The sequence below is a fragment of the Sebastes umbrosus genome, chromosome 16 (genome assembly GCF_015220745.1).
Source record: "Sebastes umbrosus isolate fSebUmb1 chromosome 16, fSebUmb1.pri, whole genome shotgun sequence".
Classification (NCBI taxonomy): Eukaryota; Metazoa; Chordata; class Actinopteri; order Perciformes; family Sebastidae; genus Sebastes; species Sebastes umbrosus.
Window position 1 is genome coordinate 15,668,738 of NC_051284.1, and position 22,495 is coordinate 15,691,232.

At 40.8% G+C, this 22,495-nt stretch overlaps 2 protein-coding genes across 7 annotated transcripts in view; one reads left to right on the plus strand and one right to left on the minus strand.

Annotated features, from left to right (window-relative positions):
• The window catches only part of rtn1a (reticulon 1a), a 22,058-nt gene extending 12,586 nt beyond the window's left edge, over positions 1 to 9,472 (minus strand). Inside the window, exon 1 of one of the 3 annotated variants that reach the window (XM_037796312.1) lies at positions 8,902 to 9,472. In XM_037796312.1, coding sequence (XP_037652240.1) covers positions 8,902 to 9,130 — 229 coding nt within the window. In that variant the 5' untranslated portion in view covers positions 9,131 to 9,472. The remainder of the gene's footprint in view (positions 1 to 8,901) is intronic. The other 2 variants (XM_037796310.1, XM_037796311.1) reach the window with 2 other exon arrangements.
• Positions 8,057 to 22,495, plus strand: part of lrrc9 (leucine rich repeat containing 9) — a 21,243-nt gene continuing 6,804 nt past the window's right edge. For 2 of the 4 annotated variants that reach the window (XM_037796303.1, XM_037796305.1), the window contains exons 1-25: positions 11,158 to 11,779; positions 12,848 to 13,066; positions 13,391 to 13,531; positions 13,709 to 13,772; positions 13,878 to 13,948; positions 14,751 to 14,933; positions 15,213 to 15,368; positions 15,500 to 15,708; positions 15,834 to 15,965; positions 16,071 to 16,250; positions 16,407 to 16,527; positions 16,900 to 17,017; positions 17,106 to 17,246; positions 17,327 to 17,454; positions 17,979 to 18,149; positions 18,241 to 18,360; positions 19,052 to 19,243; positions 19,341 to 19,466; positions 19,632 to 19,772; positions 19,919 to 20,096; positions 20,896 to 21,116; positions 21,204 to 21,326; positions 21,419 to 21,549; positions 21,666 to 21,774; positions 21,860 to 21,999. In XM_037796303.1, coding sequence (XP_037652231.1) covers positions 11,723 to 11,779; positions 12,848 to 13,066; positions 13,391 to 13,531; positions 13,709 to 13,772; positions 13,878 to 13,948; positions 14,751 to 14,933; positions 15,213 to 15,368; positions 15,500 to 15,708; positions 15,834 to 15,965; positions 16,071 to 16,250; positions 16,407 to 16,527; positions 16,900 to 17,017; positions 17,106 to 17,246; positions 17,327 to 17,454; positions 17,979 to 18,149; positions 18,241 to 18,360; positions 19,052 to 19,243; positions 19,341 to 19,466; positions 19,632 to 19,772; positions 19,919 to 20,096; positions 20,896 to 21,116; positions 21,204 to 21,326; positions 21,419 to 21,549; positions 21,666 to 21,774; positions 21,860 to 21,999 — 3,572 coding nt within the window. In that variant the 5' untranslated portion in view covers positions 11,158 to 11,722. Of the gene's footprint in view, positions 8,120 to 11,157; positions 11,780 to 12,847; positions 13,067 to 13,390; positions 13,532 to 13,708; positions 13,773 to 13,877; positions 13,949 to 14,750; positions 14,934 to 15,212; positions 15,369 to 15,499; positions 15,709 to 15,833; positions 15,966 to 16,070; positions 16,251 to 16,406; positions 16,528 to 16,899; positions 17,018 to 17,105; positions 17,247 to 17,326; positions 17,455 to 17,978; positions 18,150 to 18,240; positions 18,361 to 19,051; positions 19,244 to 19,340; positions 19,467 to 19,631; positions 19,773 to 19,918; positions 20,097 to 20,895; positions 21,117 to 21,203; positions 21,327 to 21,418; positions 21,550 to 21,665; positions 21,775 to 21,859; positions 22,000 to 22,495 lie in introns of those variants that run through there. The other 2 variants (XM_037796304.1, XM_037796307.1) reach the window with 2 other exon arrangements.

Consider the following 22,495-nt stretch of genomic DNA (forward strand, 5'->3'; position numbering starts at 1 on the left):
GTTGACAAAAGTCTTCCATGATAAATATATAAAATAAATATTTCAAACAGCTCACTGTGGTATTCAACACACATGTAAAACTGAAATAATACTAATTACAATGATACAATTTGTGTTTTTAACTACAATTAAGAATTCAAAAACGACAGATGTTGGCTGTGAAATAGTGTGTGCCCTGCTGTAAAATATCGCTCAACATCTCACTGAATAATTTGTTACAGAGCTGCTGGGAAACGTTGAGGATGCTCATATTACATATGACTTGCAAAACAGGAAGACACGGACTTGATAGGGATGTTATTTCAAATCATCAAGTCAGAAGTCAAGGTCAAGTATTCACATTTGTTGACTTTATGTCTTTAAGTCGTGCAAATCCACCAACAAGCACACACTGTCTCATGTGCATACACAAATACACACGCGTAAACACAGTACCACACACAAGCACACTTCTGATGCTAATATTTTTATTGTGCTGTGTACAAGTCAGAGTTTATACTTCCACATACTGAGCTCCTCCTCCTGCTGCTCTCTAGCCCTGCTTCTCCCAGGGCAGCGGTGGTGCTATAAATAGGCTGGGTCCAGCTGCTGGGCTGGATGAGGGGGGAAGATTTAAAATAGCAGCCCTTAGGGTTAGTTCTGGAGGATGCAGACTGACTGACAGAAGACCCAACAGGTCAGGACGTCCCGTCCCTCCCTTCGCTTCCTCTAAAACGTCCCACCACCCTTCCCTTCTGCTGTCCTTCCTACTCAGTCATTAACAATACATCATACCGCAGTACAATGGCATAAACACTACACACCCATGCTGGGACATAAGGGGGGGAGGCTGACGTGCAGGCCCACACTCTTGAGCTTCAGATTATTTTGTATCTAATAGACTCAAATGTCTATGGATCCAAGCCGTATGCAACAGTGATGGGCACAGCTGTTGAGCCAAGTTCAGGTCAATGACATGAATGCGCTTGATGTACTGCTAAAGCAAACCAATGTATAATCCTCTTAGTGTACTACCATCGAATAGGTCCCATCAGCCATCACCCTGGCAACACCATCATAATCTTACACTCACTGATTCACTGTACAAATAGCTACTGTGCAGATGTGGGAAGCACTCAGGGCCACTACAAACTGTGAAGAGAGGTGAACTGCCAGTAATCCTGTTGACTGTTAGGCAACACGCCCCCTCTTTCTCTCTCTCTCTCTCTATCAACCCATTCTACGTACCAGCACAGATAAACTCACCAGCAGTTGCGTAAGACATCTGTAACAATAAAGAGACTTGAGGGCAGCCACTCTGGGCAGCTACTTGACAAAGTTGGTGTGTTGAGATTGAGGGCATTTTGAATCTGTTTGTATGGCGTTAGCACCCAGACACTGGGAAAAAGACCCACAAGGCTGAAACAAATGCTTTGCTGCGCTCCGATGGGATTGGATGTGACAACAGAGGAATTTTCAGCTCACACTGTAGCCACACACACAACATAACCATGTCACTGAAAGGATGGTGCAGTTAAATAAATAAGTCCTGGTGGATATGCTGTGAAGGGGCAGTCCCTTTTGTTGTCCTCTGTGCAGCCCCGAAACTAATGCAGCCTGACAATCTGGGCTACGCCAAAGCATGGGCTCCTAATTATCAGGCTACAGACAAAAACATGTGAGCACAGACGATATCAAAAGAGCCCCAGTTGCAAAATGAATATATTACCACTTTGAAATGAAGGGTTTACTGAGCTGCATGTGTTTACTCCCTTGAAGACACTTACTGATCCACTGCAGTTATTCAATGTGGAATAAAATTAATAAACTAAAATAACCGGAAAGGGATTTTAAAAGGGGACCTATTATGTTTATCTTCAGGTGCATACTTGTATTTTGGGTTGCTACTAGAACATATTTACATGCTTTAAAAAGGACCAGTGTGTAACATTTAGGGGGTCTACTAGCAGAAATGGGATATAATATTAATAAGCATGTTTCCTTTAGTATATAATACACTTGAAAATAAGAATCGTTGTGTTTTCGTTACCTTAGAATGAGCCATTTATATCTACATAGGCCATGAAGTCCGCCATGTTTATGGACAAACCAAACACTTAACTTTTCCTGCTTGGGCCGGAGTCGATAACGTTACTCGCTGCTGTCGCTCTCTCTCTCTTACTTACTTCACCACTCACTTCCCACATACTGCTGGGTCAGTCTGCTCTGATTGGTCAGCTGGCCCACTCTGTTGTGATTGGTCAACCAAACCAAATTCTTATGACCCTGCTCCAGCTTCACTCTAACTAGCTTTGTTTGAGGGCGTGCCAAACTAGCCATGCAAATGTGTTACTTGGTGACATCACCACGTTACGGAAGAAAAGGCGGGATTTCAAGCAAGGCGTTTCAGGCAGTTCAGGAGCAGTGTTTCTGTCGGGGAGAGTAACTCCCTTTGGCGTGGACTTTGGGCTTTGTAACTTTGCAGACCTTTTACATGCACACAAAAAACACTAAAGAAAAGGGAAAAAGCACAAAAGCATAATAGGCCCCTTTAAAATCGATCCAAATTTTTTGCGCAAACAGGCGTGTTTTTCTAGTCTCGAGAACATCGTGTCCAGTGCAAAAAGAGAAAAGATGTTGCTGACTTTCAAAAGGAACTATCTCTGTCATTCTGTATTGTCCAAGCACACTCCATCATTAATCTCATCTGTAGTTCAGCTTTACTTTTAAACATCTGTTAATCTACAGCACTGTAATGATATCAATACTCTGTTCATGACCCTTCTTGACCGTGGTGTCACCTTTCAGGAGTTCTCTTTCACTCCATGACCTTGTGGAAAGCAATCCATCGAGACGCTTACTTACTGTGCTCTTCTTTCAAAGCCATCTGTGCCTTTGACGTTAAATATTATGCTGCAGCTTTATTATTTTAGGCATGAATTGTCCCTCTTACTGATAACTGCAGAGTACTTTGTTTAGTAAGATAAAAACAGAAATAGATTTTGTAAACATGGATGATGTACAAAGTCTGAGTTATACTACTTGGAGAAAGAAAAACACCCTTAATCAGCACAGGCTGTATAATAGGCTTGCCAAGTAGCATTTATTTTCTTTCTCCTATTATTTGGTGCACAATTTATTTAGAAATGTTCACATAAATATATTATTTGAAAGTACATAGACGTACATATTATGTTCTATGGAGAGTGGTATTGTGTAGAACATTAGTCCCTGACTTATTTGTCAGTTTAACTGGAGCACCACTCCAACTGTTAATGGTCTCTGGCTTTAAAAGCTTTGGTTATGATGTTTGTCTTCACAAAGTATTGATTACAATATCCGTGGCTGAACAAATACGTGAACACTCGTCGCTAACTATCCCACGTTAAAGAAGAAGATAATGGAGAGCACAAAGACAGTCTGAGGTACAACAAAACTACTAGCAGGGGTCGATGGGAGAGCAGCTGTGCTGAGGGATTCAACCACCCTGAGCTGCATTGATCCAAGACAATGAGGGTCCACAATTACTGTAAGAAACGTCCGTGCACCCACCATTCTTAAAAAATCACTGAAGGCCACACAGGACAAATGTTGTTGTTCCAGCAGCCTTTGTGAAATATAAATCAATGTAGAGGTGGTTTAAATAAAAGCTAATCTGTCCCCATTCTGAAGCCGTGGTACGTACAGTACCTGTCTTCCACTGTATTGATTGTATTTTTCTTGCTTGGGTAGAGCTGTATGGATGAATGGAGAGAGTGTGGGAGGATCCAGACTGAGTGTCTGCAGGCTGTCTGCTTTGGGTCAAAGCTGTCAATTCAGTGTGACTTTGGACTGGCTTTTCACTTTCATTGTACTTCACTTTCATGGGCATTAAAGAGTACAGGCGCAGGCAGGAAGGCAGGCATGCATGCATAGCCTACAATAACCAGAGATGGACTACACTGTTTAATAGCGTCTCTTCTGATAGTAGCTCTAATCCCATGAGCAATTTTGCAATACTCTGCTCAGGGATTACTTTGTGCCCGCAGGCTAGAGAGCCGGACCGAGGCAGTACGAAAACATAGCATCGTATTTCACATACTGGCTCTTAATTGTCTTCAGGGTAAACACTGGGGATCAAAAGACCTATGATTTATTGATATAATGATAGCAGTAATGCGTTGTTATTGTCCCCTGCAGTGGAGCTTTTTGGGCAGGGTCTGTCATGCTTTTATCTGTCCTTTTATAAAGCAGCATTAGCTAATTGGTCCTGGAGACAGATGAGGATAAATGAGATTGGGAACCTGGCAGGTAACACTCGGGATGAGCACTTTAAAGCAGACACTATAGTATATTGCACACCCTTTAAGCCTCATTTCATTATGTAAGGTGCTGGACAACACATTTTCAAACACAATAGCTAACGGAAATACATACAAACACTGGTTCACACCTGGGAGATGCTCTGACCACTGACATCTACAGTAAGGAAGTGCTTTTGTCAGAGTCAGATACCGAATTAAAGGTAGCTGTGAAAGAAAAGACAGCTCTTCGTATCCCGACAGTCTGGCCATTTGAACTATCGGCCTTCTCATCACAGCCTCGCCTCTCTTGCCATTAAGCTGCTCCCCCCTCCTCGTCGTCCTCCTCCTCCTGTATTATCTTGCATCTTTATCATCCAGTCTGAAAAGACCTAGCACTGCTCTGCCCCCTGGGAACGGGAGCTAAAGGCACAGATGCACTGTGTGCTGGCTTATGCAGGCCAGCGGAGTCCACTAAGTGCTTTCTCTATCTGACAGATATGGAAAAGACCCAGCCAGACATTATGCTGTCTCATCCTTGTCACTGATGATACGCTAAAAACGGAGAAGGACTTGAGTCTAATCCACCGGTCAGGGACTGATGCACTTTGTCAGGATGTGATGAAGTGACCAGTATAATGCACTGTAATGAGTTACAAAGAGCTTGTTGGAAAAAAGGACGTCACAATGTTTGTGTGCAATATGCACTTAGTTGTTTTCTTCTGTGCCAGACAGCAGGGGAGACTGTTAGCCACACCATGTGCTCAAAACAATCTGTGGGATTTTCACAGCACACTTAGATCTCGTCGTGATGCAGCAATATCTTCCACAACTTTCTTTCTCATATCTCTTGAAAACTTCACAGGATTGAGGATATAAGAGGCTATACTGTACTGTGATCCAAGGCTAAGGTCCTGTCCTGTAGTAATTTAACACCGCTGAAATCAGCATTATCGGCATCCTGCGGGTAGATCACTGTGTTGTGAACAAGATTTAGGACAGGCATGGATCAATTACCCAGAGAGGAAATTCTAGACATCTTGGAGAGATACTATTTCACAGGTCGCACTGTTCAAAGTCCTATCTTCTTTCTGCCTTCAGTAAAAAAACTTGAATTTAGCACAATTATTATTACATTTTATTATTATCCACAAGCCCAGCAGAGAAGGAGAGTTTGTTATCGTGGCGGTTGTTGGGAGTGAATGTCTTTGACAGAGATCAGAACAGACTATAACATGTCTGGTCAAGAGGAAAATGTCCAGTCTGCCCTGCTAGATGTGATGAGATGTGCAATGTTCCCACCAACAACATAAATGACAGAGTGGATTATTTCACTAGTATGGACACGGCTCAGCAGGAGTCACAGCAATAAGAGGCAGCTATTCTTTCCATTTTTAGGAATCAAAACGTAATCTGTGTGTATGTGTGTGTGTGTGTGTGCACCTACACAAGCTTGTCTGGCACGCTGTTATGAAAGAAGTAGAGTAGAGCATGTGCTTTGTTTTCTTTTTCTAGAAAGCAAGGCCACACATCGACTAGACAGTTCATCATTTCACATATTTTACACGCAGCCTGCCTGAAGAGGATAATTTTAAGCTTTTATAAGTAAATGCCTTTTCTTTATTTTTCCAATTGCAACAATTTTAGCTTTGGATGTTTAAGTTCATGCTAAATGCTGTGCCTTAAAGGATTAAAGTCAAATTTATGCATTAAAAATGCTCTTGTACTTAACGGATATACAAAAAATAACATGTTTTTTTTCTTCTTTTTCTTGTTTTGGACCAGCAGCAGCCAGCGAAATGAGAAAGGCCTGAGCAGCAAAGAGAGGAAACTAGGCGGCGTTTTCTTTTTCTTTTTTTTTTTTTTAAACATCATCTCATGAATTTTTCAGTGAATTGGTGAATGAAAGTACAGGGCTCTGGTTTTGCTAGCCAAGCGAATAGTGAGCCCTGTTCCTTTGGATTAAAAATAGCAGCATGAGCCGAGCTGTGCTGAGGAGAGTGACGGACTTAGAACTGAGGTCTGCACGATGTTCCCACAAAAACCACTGCCTCCAGTATCCAATAATATAACTATATCATTAACAATGCCAGAGCAGGAACGTAGGAACCCGGACATCATGCAGGCTACTTGTTAGGCTACAACAGGACTAATACAATATTTTGGTCAAGTCTAATTCTATTGATTGAACTATAGGATTTAAATATTTTCAACCCAGCCACTGGCTATTTAAACTAGGGGACTTGTAATCTATTTATCATCCCCCCACCATATCAAGAACGCAGGTATTTTATTAGGCTATATGGGCCTACATGGGAGCTGCAAAGGTGAACATACGCCATTCAAAGTTCAACAGGCTCTTTGTTATTGCATGCTGCATCCCATCTGTATCCTCCCTACAGACTCTCATCAACCCAAAAACTCTGTGGGGAAAACAATAGGTTATAATTGATGTTCCATAAGCTCCAACCAAGTCTGAATGACTTTAGTTTTGAAGATGTCTTGAATATTATTCCCTTCAGCATCACTGCTGTGACAGCTGATTTATCAGCCTATGGAAGTTACTCACTCGCATCTTTGTTTCTGAAACCCATAAGCAAAAGCAAATTGTACAATAATTAAATTAAACAATAATGTGTCCCATCTTCTTATTTTGCAGGGAATATCTGGACTACAGAACTGTCTAAAACCAGAGACACTTTACCTTTATGACATCTGTAAAATAAATCATTTAGAGTTGCAGATCAACCTAGAAGTGCTGCATAACTCAGATACAGGTTTGAACTTTAAATTATGAATCTATTTATCTATCACACTTTAGCACATCAGTATGACTGTGCATGTTGTGTCAAAATAGCATGCTCTCATTTTTGACCAGCTGACCGTTGTGTTTTTTTCTTTTCTTCTAAAGGGCTTGAACACGCTTGAAACCCTCAAAGAACTTAACCTTGCTGACAACAATATTGAAAAAATTGGTAGGTTTTTAGATTCTTTTGTATTTTTGTGCAAAGTGGTTGCGATTCAGTGGTTCACTCAGTCGTTTTCAAGCCCAGAAGTTTTAACTCAGCCCACATCTGTCCATATTTAGACTACAGAATTGTCTACAACTAGAGAAACTCTACCCTAATGATAATCAGATCTGTGAAATCAATAATTTAGATCTACAGATCAACCTAGAAGTCTTGTGGCTCAACAGCAACTGCATAACTCAGATACAGGGTTGAACTATAAATGATCAATCAATCAATCTATCTATCTATTTATCTGTCTGTCAATCTATCATTTTTACACACTTTAGCACATCAGTATGACTGTGCATGTTATGTCAAAATAGCATGCAGAGGTTCTTAAACCTTAAAACACTGTATCACATTTTCTTCTTGCTGTAGCATCAAATGACAACAAGTCTTGCATGCATGGACCACCATTTATAGATCACAACCCATAGTTTAAGCAAGACTGTATCCTGTATAAGTGAATTGTACGACATATGTCATATATTAAACAATAATATGTCTCATCTTCTTATTTTTCAGGGAATATCTGGACTGCAGAATTGTCTACAACTAGAGAAACTTTACCTTTATGATAATCAGATCTGTGAAATAGAGAATTTAGAGTTGCAGATTCACCTAGAAGTCTTGTGGCTCAACAACAACAACAACAACAACAACAACAACTGGTACTCAGATACAGGTTTGAACTGTAAAGTATGAATCTATCTATCTATCTATCTATCTATCTATCTATCTATTTTGACCAGTTGTCTGTTATGTGTGTGTTTTCTCTTCTAAAGGGCTTGAACTCGCTTTAAAACCTCAAAGAACTAAACCTTGCTGACAACAATATTGAAAAGATTGGTAGATTTTTTGATTCTCTTGTATTTTTGTGCCAAGTTTGGTTGCGATTCAGGTTCAGGTGACTTTATTTGTACAAGTAGGTAGATTTGTTTTGCAGCAAAAATAGAGGATGGCATCCGTATGTTACATTCAGTGGTTCACTCAATGGTTTTCAAGCCCAGAAGTTTTAACTCAGCCCATATTTAGACTACAGAATTGTCTACAACTAGAGAAACTCTACCTTAATGATAATCAGATCTGTGAAATAAATAATTTAGATCTACAGATCAACCTAGAAGTCTTGTGACTCAACAGCAACTGCATAACTCAGATACAGGTTTGAACTATATATATATATATATATATAATTACACACTTTAGCACATCAGTATGACAGTGCATGTTATGTCAACATAGCATGCTCTCATTTTTGACCAGTTGTCTGTTATGTGTTTTATTCTAAAGGGCTTGAACACGCTTCAAAAACTCAAAGAACTAAACCTTGCTGACAGCTATATTGAAAAGATTGGTAGATCTTTTTGTATTTTTGTACCAAGTTTGATACTGTTCATGTGTTTTCAAGCCCAGAAGTTTTAACTCAGCCCACAGACACACAGGCACAGGCCTGTCTGTCGTATAACGCTCAATCTGTGACAGTAAATGGACCGGGCTGCGTCTCCCTCGCTGTATTTACACCTAATAAACACCGGTGTGTGGGGTTTTGTTAATAAAAGCTGGCTAAATGAAACCCCTAATGTGGCTGAAATGCTCTAAATATTGAGACTTTGACTGTCTCGCTTTACCTGTAGATGCAGTTTCCATAGCAACGGGAGGCCTTTTCCCGTCGTCCTGGAAAAGATGAAATTGTTGATCCAGGTCGCCCGTCGCCACCTCGCCGCCTCTCGGCTTAAAATCCTCCCGTAGCTCGTCGAAGCGGGTCGTTGTGTTCCCAAACAGGCCGTTCCTCTCGTAGTCATCTCCAAACCACCTCCCATCCGAGCCGCCTAGCTCCTCACCGGGCTGAGCAGACATGCTGTTTTTTTCCCTGTTACCGGACAGAAGATTTTAACGTCTTCTTCTTCTACCGTACACCGGGGCTTGTTACTGTAAACGAGGCTTACGGAGACAACAACACACAACAAATGCAGCTCCCTCGCTGGCGTCTCTGTCAACTGAGCCTGTGTGGTTTTGTTTAGACGCCACAAGAGGAGAGAGACGGTGCGGTCGGTCGGTCGGAGAGCAAAGAGGAGAAGAAGGAGTGAGGTTGATTGTTTTAGTTCAACTGCTCCGGCGGTGACGTCATGGTGTCCGCGAGAGGCTCGCGGTTGGCACTTTGTTTATTCAGACAGGGCAGAGTCAAACATTAGAGGCTTTTAACGGCGTGTAAATGAAGCCAAGTTGACATTGACGGAGTGAATGACAGCTAAATGAAGCTTGGTGAGGTGAAACCGGCTCCCCGTGTACCTCTGTGTACAGATAAGTCAGTGAAATTGGGAGAGAGGGACGCAGGAGGAAGCATGATAAAGATGGCGGAAGTGCCAGGTCAATAATAAAGGATACGAACTGGAGATGTTAAAGTATAGCTAGGATAACAAGTGTAATGTTTTATAAAAGTGTGCTTTAAAAAAAACAAAGCAAAAAAATGCGTGTTTAACGGTGAAAATGTATCTTGCAGTGTGGCGCCCTCATGTGGTAGAATATAAAATATGAGCAGGAGGGCAAGGAAGTTTCAACATGGCTCCCTAGCAACCAGCATGGCAACCAGACGCTCCTGCCTAGTGGACACACACTGATGAACAATAGTGATGGGAATTCAGGCTCTTTTTAGTGAGCCAGATCATTTGGCTCAGCTCACCAAGAAGAGCCGGCTCTTTCGGCTCCCAAACGGTTCTTCGTTTTACCACTTCTGCCTTTTATAATTCAGCCAAATTTAGCGCTATTTTGACCTATGATTAGTATGTGTGCACATATATCACTTAAAGGGGCTGTTTGTAACTTTTTACATGTATAAATCTACCGGGTCGGTTTCCCATCCTACGCTGTTCAGACTCAGACTCCAACACAAACTACACGGAAGCAACAAAACCTCAAATTTATGTTTAGTGAAGCCCGTCTTGCAAAACATTGTTGGCCGCGGTCGGTGGACGTGGGGGAGACCGTAGCTTTGGTCTCCAGGGCCGGAGTCTCTGCTGTACTCTGCTCCGCTGCTCCTCTGCCTGCTTGCCTTCAGTCACTCACCACGTGCATTCTTGCTCCACCTCATGTTCATGCGTGCTCACTACACACTGTAGAAGACTTCGTAGCTCTGAGAATATCTAGTGAATGTACAGTGGACGTTTGTGCAGAAATAACTGCTGCAGCTCCTCCACACCAACAGAGGTTTTCGGTGTCTTGTGAAGTGACGGGGCTCCGCTGCAAGGAACGTTATCGTCTCCGACCGGGTGCCGGTGTCTCCCTCCGGCCGCGGTCGGAGACGATAACGCTTCTCTTCTTGCTTCAGCCCCGGAGGCTGAAGCAGGAAAAGCCAACACTAGGATCAGCATTGATTCATGGAGAGACCTTTGTCTGGTCAGCTAACATTACTGCCAAGCAGCTGAAATATAGAGTGATATTGTGGTTTTAGCTGACGTGTGTCGCCTCACTGTTTTGAGCGATGCTCGTTCATGTCTATTTAGAGCGAGCAAGCGTGAGCCCGATGCTGACTTTCGTTGACTTAACGGCCACATGTGTCGCTGTTAACAAGCAATTCTGAAAGTTACAAACAGTCCCTTTAGATTATTAAATATAATTATACTAAACCTTATAATTTCCAGAATACCATAATTTGACATGCTGCTTCGTTTCCGACTGTCACTCATCTTGTCTGCTATTCGTGCACCGCACTTCTCTCTCTCTTTCTCTCCTCCTCTCCCTCCTGCTCTGGACCTGTAGACCGTCAGCGCCCCTCCCTGCTTGATGGTATGATCCTTGTCTTTCATCACATGATTGGTCGCACGGACGTCATTAACACAACATTCAGTCACAGTCAGTGCATGGAGTGCCCGTGGCGCGGAGAAAATCGTCCTATCATTCTGCCTTGAATTAAGTAAAGAAAGAAAAAAAAAGGCTTTCGGACTGAAGCGGACTTAAAAGAGCCGGCTCTTTGGACCGGCTCGTTCGTGACCAACACATCACTACTCCCTTAGCAACCAGCATGGCAACCAGACGCTCCTGCCTAGTGGACACACACTGATGAACAAACATTGCTGAGCTCAGATGAGTTTGTTTGAGCAGCTGGTTTTATGTAATTCGTCGTGAAAAAAGAGTATTAATATTGTCTGTCATGCAAGATTGAATTTGCTAACCGTTCCAGTATCTGCGTTATCTAGCTAGCTTAGTTAGTTAGAGTAACTAAGAGGCTAGTGAAGTTAGCATGAATGTGAGGCGACATTTATTATTTGTGTGTTTTGCTCACTTACTAACCTCAGCTATTTATCTGGCAGCCTAGTTGTCATGGCTTTTTCTTTACTCTCCCAAACGAACAGACAATTAGTAGAATCAAGCAGGGTATATATAGCAGCATTATAAGGGCAAATTAAAGACTTTACTTAAAGTTATCTCAGTAAATTCCAACACAGAAAAGTGATGACACAGAGTGAGAAACAGACTCACCGCGGGGACGAGGAGGTGGTCAAAGAACTGGTGAGTATGAAATTCACATTCATCTGGCTAATGATAATGTTTATATCCAGTTTTAATACTTGTAACAGCTTCCAACAACTGAATTCCTCAGATGCAATATTGCAATACAGTGTGTGTATATATATATATATATATATATATATATATATACACACAGTGTGTGTATATATATACACACAGTGTGTGTATATATATATATATATATAATAAAAAATAATGTATATATATATATACACACAGTGTGTATATATATATATGTATATATACACTCACCGGCCACTTTATTAGGTACACCTTGCTAGTACTGGTGGTCTTCTGCTGCTGTAGCCCATCTGCTTCAAGGTTGGACGTGTTGTGCGTTCAGAGATGGTATTCTGCATACCTTGGTTGTAAGGAGTGGTTATCTGAGTTACTGTTGCCTTTCTATCATCTCAAACCACTGTGCCGATTCTCCTCTGACCTCTGACATCAACAAGGCATTTTCGTCCACACAACTGCCGCTCACTGGATATTTTCTCTTTTTCAGACCATTCTCTGTAAACCCTAGAGATGGTTGTGTGTGAAAATCCCAGTAGATCAGCAGTTTTTGAAATACTCAGACCAGCCCGTCTGGCACCAACAACCATGCCAGGCTCAAAGTCACTTAAATCCCCTTTCTGCCCCATTCTGATGCTCAGTTTAAACTTCAGCAAGTCGTCTTCACCACGTCTAGATGCCTAAATGCATTGAGTTACTGCCATGTGATTGGCTGATTAGCTATTTGTGTTAACAAGCAATTGAACAGGTGTGCCTAATAAAGTGGCTGGTGAGTGTATGTGTGTATATATATATATATATGTATATATATATATATACATACACATAAAACTGAAATATTATGATACAATGGTATATATACAGTATATATATATGTATGTATATACACATATATACATACATATATATACGTATATATATGCATATATATATATATATATATATATATATAGATTTTTCTTCATTTATTATTTTCACTGCCTTATCATTTTCTTTCCAAATTATGATTCACATGAATATATTTCTCAACAGTGCATGGCCAATGGAGTGTCCTATGAAAAAATTGCACAAGAAGGAAGCAACGTCAGCTCCCTGGAGATCTTCTTCAATGGTTTTCCCCGCATGGTTGGGCTTTCCTTCTTCCCGAGGCTCTGCCAGCTGACCATAGTGGGCCAGGATATAAAACACATTGAGGGACTTGAGTTCTGTCCTCTGCTTCAGGAGCTCTGGGTAGTCCAGTGCCACCTGACAGTAAGTTTGTTAAGATTTCTAACAATCGACACTGGTACTGCTGAAAACAATAATACAGAATGTAAAGCCTTGAATCATTACAGTCCACTATGGCTTTTACTGGGAGTGATTGCAACTTATTGTGTTTTATTGCAGAGGTTCTTAAACCTTAAAACACACTGTAATGACATTTTCTTCTTGCTGTGGCATCTAATGACAACAAGTCTTGCATGCATGGACCACCATTTATGGATCACAACCCATAGTTTAAGCAAGACCGTATCCTGAATTGTACAACAAATGTCATATATATTAAACGATAATGTGTCTCATCTTATTTTTCAGGGAATATCTGGACTGCAGGATTGTCTACAACTAGAGAAACTTTACCTTTATGATAATCAGATCTGTGAAATGGAGGATTTAAATTTGCAGATCAACCTAGAAGTCTTGTGGCTCAACAACAACTGCATAACTGAGATACAGGTTTGAACTGTAAAGTATGAATCCGTCTATCTGTCTATCTATCTATCTATCTATCTATCTATCTATCTATCTATCTATCTATCTCTATCTATCTATCTATCTATCTATCTATCTATCTATCTATCTATCTATCTATTTTGACCAGTTGTCTGGTATGTGTGTGTTTCTTCTTCTAAGGGCTTGAACTTTCTTCAAAACCTAAAAGAACTGAACCTTGCTGACAACAGTATTGAAAAGATTGGTAGGTTTTTAGATTCTGTTGTATTTTTGTGCCACGTTTTATTGCGATTCAGTGGGCTGTTTGAAAAAAATTATAATAATCAAATACTTTGTAACTTCTTTTAAGGGCATAGCCTTGATCCTAATGTCAGCCTTCAGAATCTTAATCTGTCGGGGAACAAGATCAGCTCCTTTAAGGTAAGAACAGTCTTTGACATTCTTCTGTAAAAAGTTTTCCAGGTTATTCGTAAAATCTTATTCAAATCCTTGGTCTGATAAGGGCTATTCTAAATTCTTTTGACTTGTCAGGGTCAGGTCAGATTTTCAATCAATTATATAATGGGCTGGCTGCACAAGACCTTCAATAAGGTATTGAGCAGCATAATTTAAATTTATGCCATTCAGGATTCAATGATATACATTCATGACTGCATCTATTAAAAAAAAAAAAAGACTACTTAAGATTTTTGCGATATTCGGATTTGTGTTCAGTCAGTAATACATTTTAGACATATACTGTAGCATTTATACTGAGTCATTGTCTTGTTCAAGGTCAATCTAACAGGAACGTTTTGTGGTTATACAGTAGCTTTGATTAGATGTTTAACACCTCAATCATATTTCTGCAATCCACCTTTTGCCTTAACCCAGCTAGTTTTTACGGAATACAATCCTTGTCATTCACTGCACTGGGAGTCCAGTATATTGCAACTACTGTGGAATCAAAGAAAACCTCTTTGCTCCTTTGTCATTACAAAGTGGGATTTATTTTCTACTTGTGCAGCAAGTATGGAGGGGAAACTTCCAACCAGACAGTTCATTTAGCACTATGCACATGTGTAATATTTCTTTTTTTTACCATGAAGTAGAAGTTGCCATACATTTGATTTGTATATATAATGTCTTCTGTGTATTTTGGGCACAACCTGAGCCTTAGAATGAAGAGAAACCCTATCAGTGAACTAGCCTGTGTGTTCTGGTGTTGTTATCGGTCTAACAGGAGCTCACCCTCCTCGCCCGCTTACCCCATCTGAGAGAACTGGCACTGAAGGACCCCACGTCAACCCCAAACCCAGTGTGTCTGCTGTGTAACTACGCCACACACGTTCTTTACCACATGCCAGGCCTCCAGCGACTTGACACCTACGACGTCATGAGCAAGCAAGTCAAGGAAGCAGCCGAGGTATTTAGAAGACCAGCAGGACTACTACTACTACTAATAATAATAATAATAATAATAATAATAATAATAATAATAATAATAATAATAAATAATTAAATAAATGAATAATATAAATTAACACTCCAGATTCTCAACTATCTTTGGAAGCCTTATTGAGATATTGAGTAACATAAAATTAGATTTTGTAGGTTTGAACAATGGCTGTCTATATAAAAAGTATGTAATACTCTTGTTAATTGTTGTATCTGTGCATTTTGTTTGCCTTTTTTTCCCTTTTAGTCCACAGTAATGAAGAAAATGATGTACTACAACATGCGTATACGTACTGCTCAGAGGAACCTGGCAGAGATTCGGCTCATTCTGATAGAGAGGAAGAAAACTATGTTGCAGTTGCCTGAAGAATGCATCAAAACACTCAACCATGCCCTCAAGAGTGTATGTACAATCCTTGAAACATTTCTGAAATTATTTTTAGCAGCTATAACGAGAGAACTGTTATTTAATCTACAGCTTCAGGTTGCTGATATTGTATGTAAAGAGAGCCGTTTTCATTTGGATGCATACAGCTTGAACGTGAGCTCTCCAAGGTGCCGGCTGGTTGTAAGAAGTCTGCCTGCACGTTGGAGGACGAATCGACACACCCGGTTGAAGGTTCAACTGACAGAGGTTACCCAACCACTGACATCAGTCGCGATCCCGCCATGGATCACAAAATACACAGCAAGATTGAAGCACTGAGGGAGAGACTGGTGCTGTGGACGAGGAGGCTGGATGAGTCTGTATATCTCAATACAATACAAAGATAATTTTACACTGCTTTTTAGAATTTAGCCTCATACATTTTACTACATTCAAGCATCTGATTAAAGAAACCGCCCTTCTTCCCTCTTCTGTATTCAGGATTGAAGCCTGGTATGAGCGGAGTTTGACGCAAGCCGCAAACATGAAGGAATATACCATCCAGTTTCTGTTGATGGAGCTAGAAAGTGTTGGAAATATTCGTTTGGAAGAGGGCTCCTCCACAGACCCTTGGTACGTACTTGGCATTTTTAAATATAATTACAACCATCATGAAGTTCAGAGGACAAATCAGAAGACTTTCCTTAACTCATAGTCTCTATATTCTGTACCCAACAGGTTTACTTCCTGTTGCGACCTCCTGCATTCCCGCTTCTCTCATTCAGACTTTAAGGTTCACAGCATCACTGGCATTAAGATCAATAGAGTTATCCGCATCCACAACAGCGCTTTGAGGCTTCGCTTTGATGACAAACTTCACACCCTTCTAGCCAGCCAAGAGTCTGCTATGTCTTCCCAGTAAGTTAAACTATATTGTAGTGAAATGTGGTGACAATTGAGTTTTGTTGTTTTTTACCAATAATTTACAGGCATTTTAACCTCACTATTGTCATCACTGTAACAGTATCATGACCGTCCTTTGTTAGAATTTGTATCTAATTTAATCTTTTCAAGCAGGAATTACAGACGTCGACTGGATCACTTGTTCTACGTAGCTGACCCTGAAAAAAATAGTGAGAAGGAAAACATTTTGTGCATTCTAGAGGAAGGCTTCAAAACAGCCAAACAATATGAGGTGTGTATACAACACTCACAATCCCATCACCCAGAATTTATTCCTCTGAGCATTGAGAGAAACATTTAAACTAGTAAATCATGGATTAGTCACTCACTACTTTATTTGTATACATAACACAATGAAGAGCATTTTCAAAAATTAATTTCTATAAGTTATGTTTGTTTATCAAGCAGAATGCAATGACTACCAGAAGGAGAGGAAAGTTAAATTGTGACTTATTATTAAAGCCTTAGTTGGGAATGGTCCCCCTTTTGTGTAAGGAAATAACTACATGAGTGTTATGCAACAGAACAGAATCTGTAATGTCTTATCTGGTTTTCACATAAACTCCAAATCATGCTGACTTTTACCATGTCGACTTTGATCTAGGCCTCAGATAGAGAGGGTGCTATACCTTTATCCAACAGCCTGAGTGTGACGGAACAGCCCAGAATTGAACACGCACTGCGAAGCGATTCCAGTACAGACACAATCCCCTTCAGGCACGGTGAGCTAGTTTTTCTCATAGTATTATATTCTTCTTAGCTGTGGCTATTGTTTTTTTTTCTAAAATGCTAATGTTTTTTTTCCTGTAGGTCAGATTATCGTTGCCAAAGTGTTTGTCGGCCAAAGCGCGCCTATCCAAGAGGGAGACCCGTTGGACAGAAGCAGATATCCCAGAGTTTTGTCTGTGTTTCACAATGTGGACTTGAAGCACAGAACTACAATAAGTGAAGGTATGAAAACATGAAAACAATCATTCTTCAGTCAGTATTTGTAAAATATTATTGCAGCTCTGTGTGTTTTTTTCATTCAGAGAGACCCCGCTCCACCAAAACACACACTGGTCCTGAGTGCAGTCCCAGACGAAGACAATGGTTTGTGTTTGACCATGAGCTTGTCCTGCCTGAGTACGTCATTTATTTTGAATACAACACCACCAAGGTAATTAATCCATTGGTTTTGTTATTGTTTTATAACAATGACATGCTACATGAGTCATAAATAATTCTGTTGAACATTTAAATGCTTCCTCTCAGTTACGTCCTGTTCAAAGAGAATCTCGGCTTACTGTTAATACGTATTAAAATTGTATAAATAAATCTTCTTTTCTGCATAACTCTTCAGTGCAGGCAGCTGAATGTTAGATTGTTCCGAGCCAAATTGGACACCCCCATTGTGCTGCAAATCAACATACTGTATGCAGCCTGCCTTGAAGAACTAATTTTAACTTGAGCACAAATCACAATAGTAAAAAAAATTGCTCAGTCATGCTGAGCTCTCACGTCAAAATTCAGTGGAAGGGCTTCAAACCAAAACTCAAAGATGATAAAAAATTGTCCGGATTGTTTTTGTCTCTCGCCTAGTTGCATAGTTGTTTTACAAGTCTTGATTTTATTTTAACACCCATTACAATTCAATCATTATGTACCTACCGGGCAATTCATATGCCTTTTGATATGTCACAGGATCAGGAACAACCACACAGCACAGGAGAAGATAGTCCGTCCAACGATATCATCCTAGACAGGGAGGTCCTCAACATGGAGCCTGTGCTGAAACCGCAGCCCAAGTTGTTGAGCTTGGATGACAAAATTCTGCTTCATGTGGCCAGAGCCAATGTCCTCAGTCAAATCACTGTAAGTATTCTGGCTTTCCAAATGACAACTTGAGTTTTGAAGCCATTTCATTTCACACTCAACGATAATCCTCAATGTGTTGAACCTCCAGGTGCTGAACCTTCATGGCAACAGTCTGAGTAAAATAAAGGAGATTTCCCGCCTCACAGCTCTGCGGCATCTTACCATCAGCTTCAATGAGTTCACACATCTGGATGACATTTCTCACATGGTGAAAGACACAATAGAAAGTATTATGATTGAGTTTAAAGGAATACTTCACCTTTTAAAATGACCATTTGTATATCAATTACTCACCCCGTATTTCCTTGAATTCTTGAAGAAAACTTTGTTTTTCTGACATGCCTCCACGGTGAACAAAGAATTAAAAAATGGAGAAAGTTTTGATGAATTTAAGTAAATGGGGGGCGCATTGAACAGCAGCTAAACTATCAAAACATCCATTTACAAACTCTCATACAACTTGTGCAGTATAATAAAACTCTCATTTATCCAGTTGTATACTCAGTACTTCCCAAACACATGCATCTCCGCTAAAACCTTACTATTTAAAACACTTCGGACTCGTCCCAACTTGCACAGACGAGTAGCCGATGCGTTTTAAAATAGCAAGACTTTAGCGAAGAGCATACTACTAAATAAATGAGACTTGGATTATACTGCAATAGTTGTGTGAGAGTTTGTAAACAGATTTTGATATAGTTTTGCTGTTGTTAAACACGGCCTCCATTTACTTCAATTCATCAAGACTTTGCTTCAGTGTGTCTGAAGTCATAAGAAAGCAGCATTTTCATAATAACCTGCCTCTGTAATATGAATGAAATTTGATAGTAAATAATACAGAGAGACTGTGTTGTGGCATAAGCATTTAACATCTGTTGTCTCTGTTACCTAAATCATAGCCCAACCTTGAGTTTCTGGACGCTAGCTATAATCGCTTAGAGACCCTGGAGGGGCTGAGGAGGTTGGGACAGCTCAAACAGCTCGACCTGCGCTGGAACAAGTTGACCAAGGTCAGAGAGGATACGGCTGTGCTGAGAAAACACACGCCTGCTCTGCTGAAGCTCGACACCCGATACAACCCCTGGAACAGGGTGCGTGCTGTTATCAAATATAATCTAATCAAATATTAAATATGTCGTAGAGGGAACAATGAGGAGGTATACAGTGAAGCTGTGTTCCTTTTTTCAGTCCGAAGCAGTCAGAGCGACCATACTGGGTCGTCTAACAACCCTCACACACCTGGACGATATGATGGTAGCAGAGGAGGAGGCTGCTTATGCTGTTCAGATGGCTGCTGGATCTAAAATTAACCAGGTTAAGATCTTACAGATATTGTTGGTTGCTGTTTTTTGTAAATATGAATGTTGATTTATTGCGTAAATATAAGTATTAAGGGACGCAGTACAGTATTTGAAAATCTACCTGTATATTTCAGGATGCACTGTAATTCAATCAGACCTGTTGACTCTCTGCTCACAGGCGTCTCTTCTGGCTCACTCACGCACGAACAGCGACCGTCCCCGCAGTCTCAGCCTGCTGTCAACAGCCCAGCTCCTATGTCCTCTCAGTCCTGCACCCTGGGGCGTCAACCGAGAGCTAGAGCCAGACTGGACTGCAAAGGTGAGCATATGGGTTTCTCCCTAAAGGAGAGTGACCAGACTGCATGATGTTGATACTGTGGCAAATGTGAAGTTAAATTGTAATACACGATTAACAACTGTAATCATTTATACATTTTTTATGTGATTGTCCTAAATATTGACTAGATCACTGCCCTGAACCTTGACAGCCAGAGGATTTCCAAACTGATCAATCTGAATAAGCTGGTCAACCTTCGCTGGGCGTCCTTTAATGATAACGACATTTCTAAAGTGGAGGGTCTTGACAGCTGCTTGAAGCTGGAGGAGCTTTCCCTCAACAACAACAGCATAAGCACTCTCAATGGTTAGTCACACGGCCAACTTGACAATGAAGATGGAATTACACCATTAAAGGGTAACTTCAGTATTTTTCAACCTGGAAATTGGTCCAGTATTGAGGGATAACGCTGAAACTGGCAGTCGGGAAACGAGCTGAGAGGGCAATTGGTCTGGTCTGTTTGTTATTGTGTCCAAGTCCCGCTCAAGTAGAAGTCTCGTTATGAAATCTGAATATCCGTATACTCTGGCCATCAAATTCAAAGACCTCATCCACATTGTCGAAATCATCTAAATAAGTCTTTTAGATAACACTAAGCTATGCTTTGTCTGTACTCCAACACAACAAACTCTACCCGGCTGGCACTCGCGTTTCCACCATGGATGTATTCCACTATATTCCACCGTTGTCTTGTTCACACGTCACTTCGCCAGATTTCAGAACAAGACTTCTCCTTGAGCGAGACTCTTTCCATAATGTCAGACACTTATAATACTAATCAGAGCCTGTCAAAGCAAAAACAAGCACTTTTAGTGGACATAATGACGGTGCCAGCTTGCCCAATAGCACCATATTACAGCCCTCGAGCAGCTGCCGTCTACAGCGCTCTCCCTCAATACTGGACCAGTTACAGGAATTGTTGTCCCTATTAGTCAGTAAGACACAAAAAACATGGGAAAATAGGGTCCAGGTTAAAAAATACTAAAATGTTACCCTTTAACATATACCTAAGAAATAAGTTGCTTCTTCTTCAAGTCTTGTACCTTAGATCCATAGCACAGTAGCCATCATTATTTCTGTATGTCTTTCCCCTCTGTTTCTTCAGGCCTGCCAAAACTGCATTGCCTAAATAAACTGAGTCTAGATGGGAATCAACTGTCTAGTCTGGATGCCTCAGTCCTGGACCAGCTGCCTAACCTGTCCTTTATGTCTGTGGAGAACAACTGCATCAGCTCCCTGCATGGCATCCAGAGAGCTCGCTCCCTTCTTGAGCTCTGCATTGGCAACAACCAAATTTCTACATCACGAGACATCTACTATCTGAAGGCAAGCGGGAGAGAAATAAGGACAGCAGGTTTCAGATTTTCCCACCATTTTCCAAGTGTGTTGTCTGACGCTCCTCTCTCTTTTCAGGGATTGACAAACCTCATCATTCTGGATCTTTATGGGAATCCTTTAGTGGAGAAACTGGAAAACTATCGGATTTATGTGGTTTTCCACCTACCCTCCCTGAAAGCTCTGGATGGCATTGCAGTGGTATGTAGCAACAACGGCAACCAGTTTCAGATATTGTAGTGATGATGACATAATTTTATCCAGTGTTTTGTATTTGCTGTTGTTTTCTCTAGGAGGCAACTGAGTGTGAAAGTGCAAAGGATATGTTTGGAGGAAGATTAACCCCTGACATGGTAGCAGAGAAGCTGGGCCACTCAAACTACACAGACATCACTTACCTCACCCTGCAGTCCTGCTCCATTAGGTAATAGCTTGGCTATACACACATAAACACTACACACGTCCAAAAATCAGCATGATTATAGGGATTTACTTATGTTGAAAGACAAGGCTAATTAAATGGATTTTTTTCCCCCACAGGACGGTTGATCTGTCTCCAGCAGACCTGTTCTGTGGCCTGCGCAGTGTCAACTTAGACCACAACAACCTCACCTCTTTCTCAGGCCTCATTTACCTGCCCAACATCAAAGTACGAATTACACTGAATGTCAACAAGCGACGATATGCTTCCTGAGCCGTGGACAAATAAATCATTTCCAGTGTCTTCTTTACAGGCTCTGTGTCTGAACAACAACCACATTGAGTCCATCCTGCCCAGACAGAAGACTCAGGCTCTTCTGACAAACAGACAGATACTGTACAGCAAAGTCCACTCCAGCGGTTACGGCCAACAAAGCCCATCCAAAGTCAAAGGGTAACAAACTTTTATGGCCATTTTCAAAGGGGTCCCTTGACCTCTGACCTCAAGATATGTGAATAAAAATGGGTTCTATGGGTACCCACAAGTCTCCCCTTTACAGACATGCCCACTTTATGATAATCACATGCAGTTTGGGGCAAGTCATAGTCAAGTCAGCACACTGACACGCTGACAGCTGTTGGGCTGCAGTTTGCCATGTTATGATTTGAGCATATTTTTACCTGTGAGGGTTTCTGGACAATATTTGTCATTGTTTTGTGTTGTTAATTGATTTCCAATAATAAATATATACATACATTTGCTTAAAGCAAGTATATTTGAGTATTAAATACTTGACAAATCTCCCTTTAAGGGACATTTTGAACAGATAAAAAATGTGTGATTAATTTGCGATTAACCCCAATTAACTATGGACAATCATGCAATTAATCGTGATTAAATATTTCAATCGATTGACAGCCCTAATTCTTACATTTTAGAGTGTGAAGTA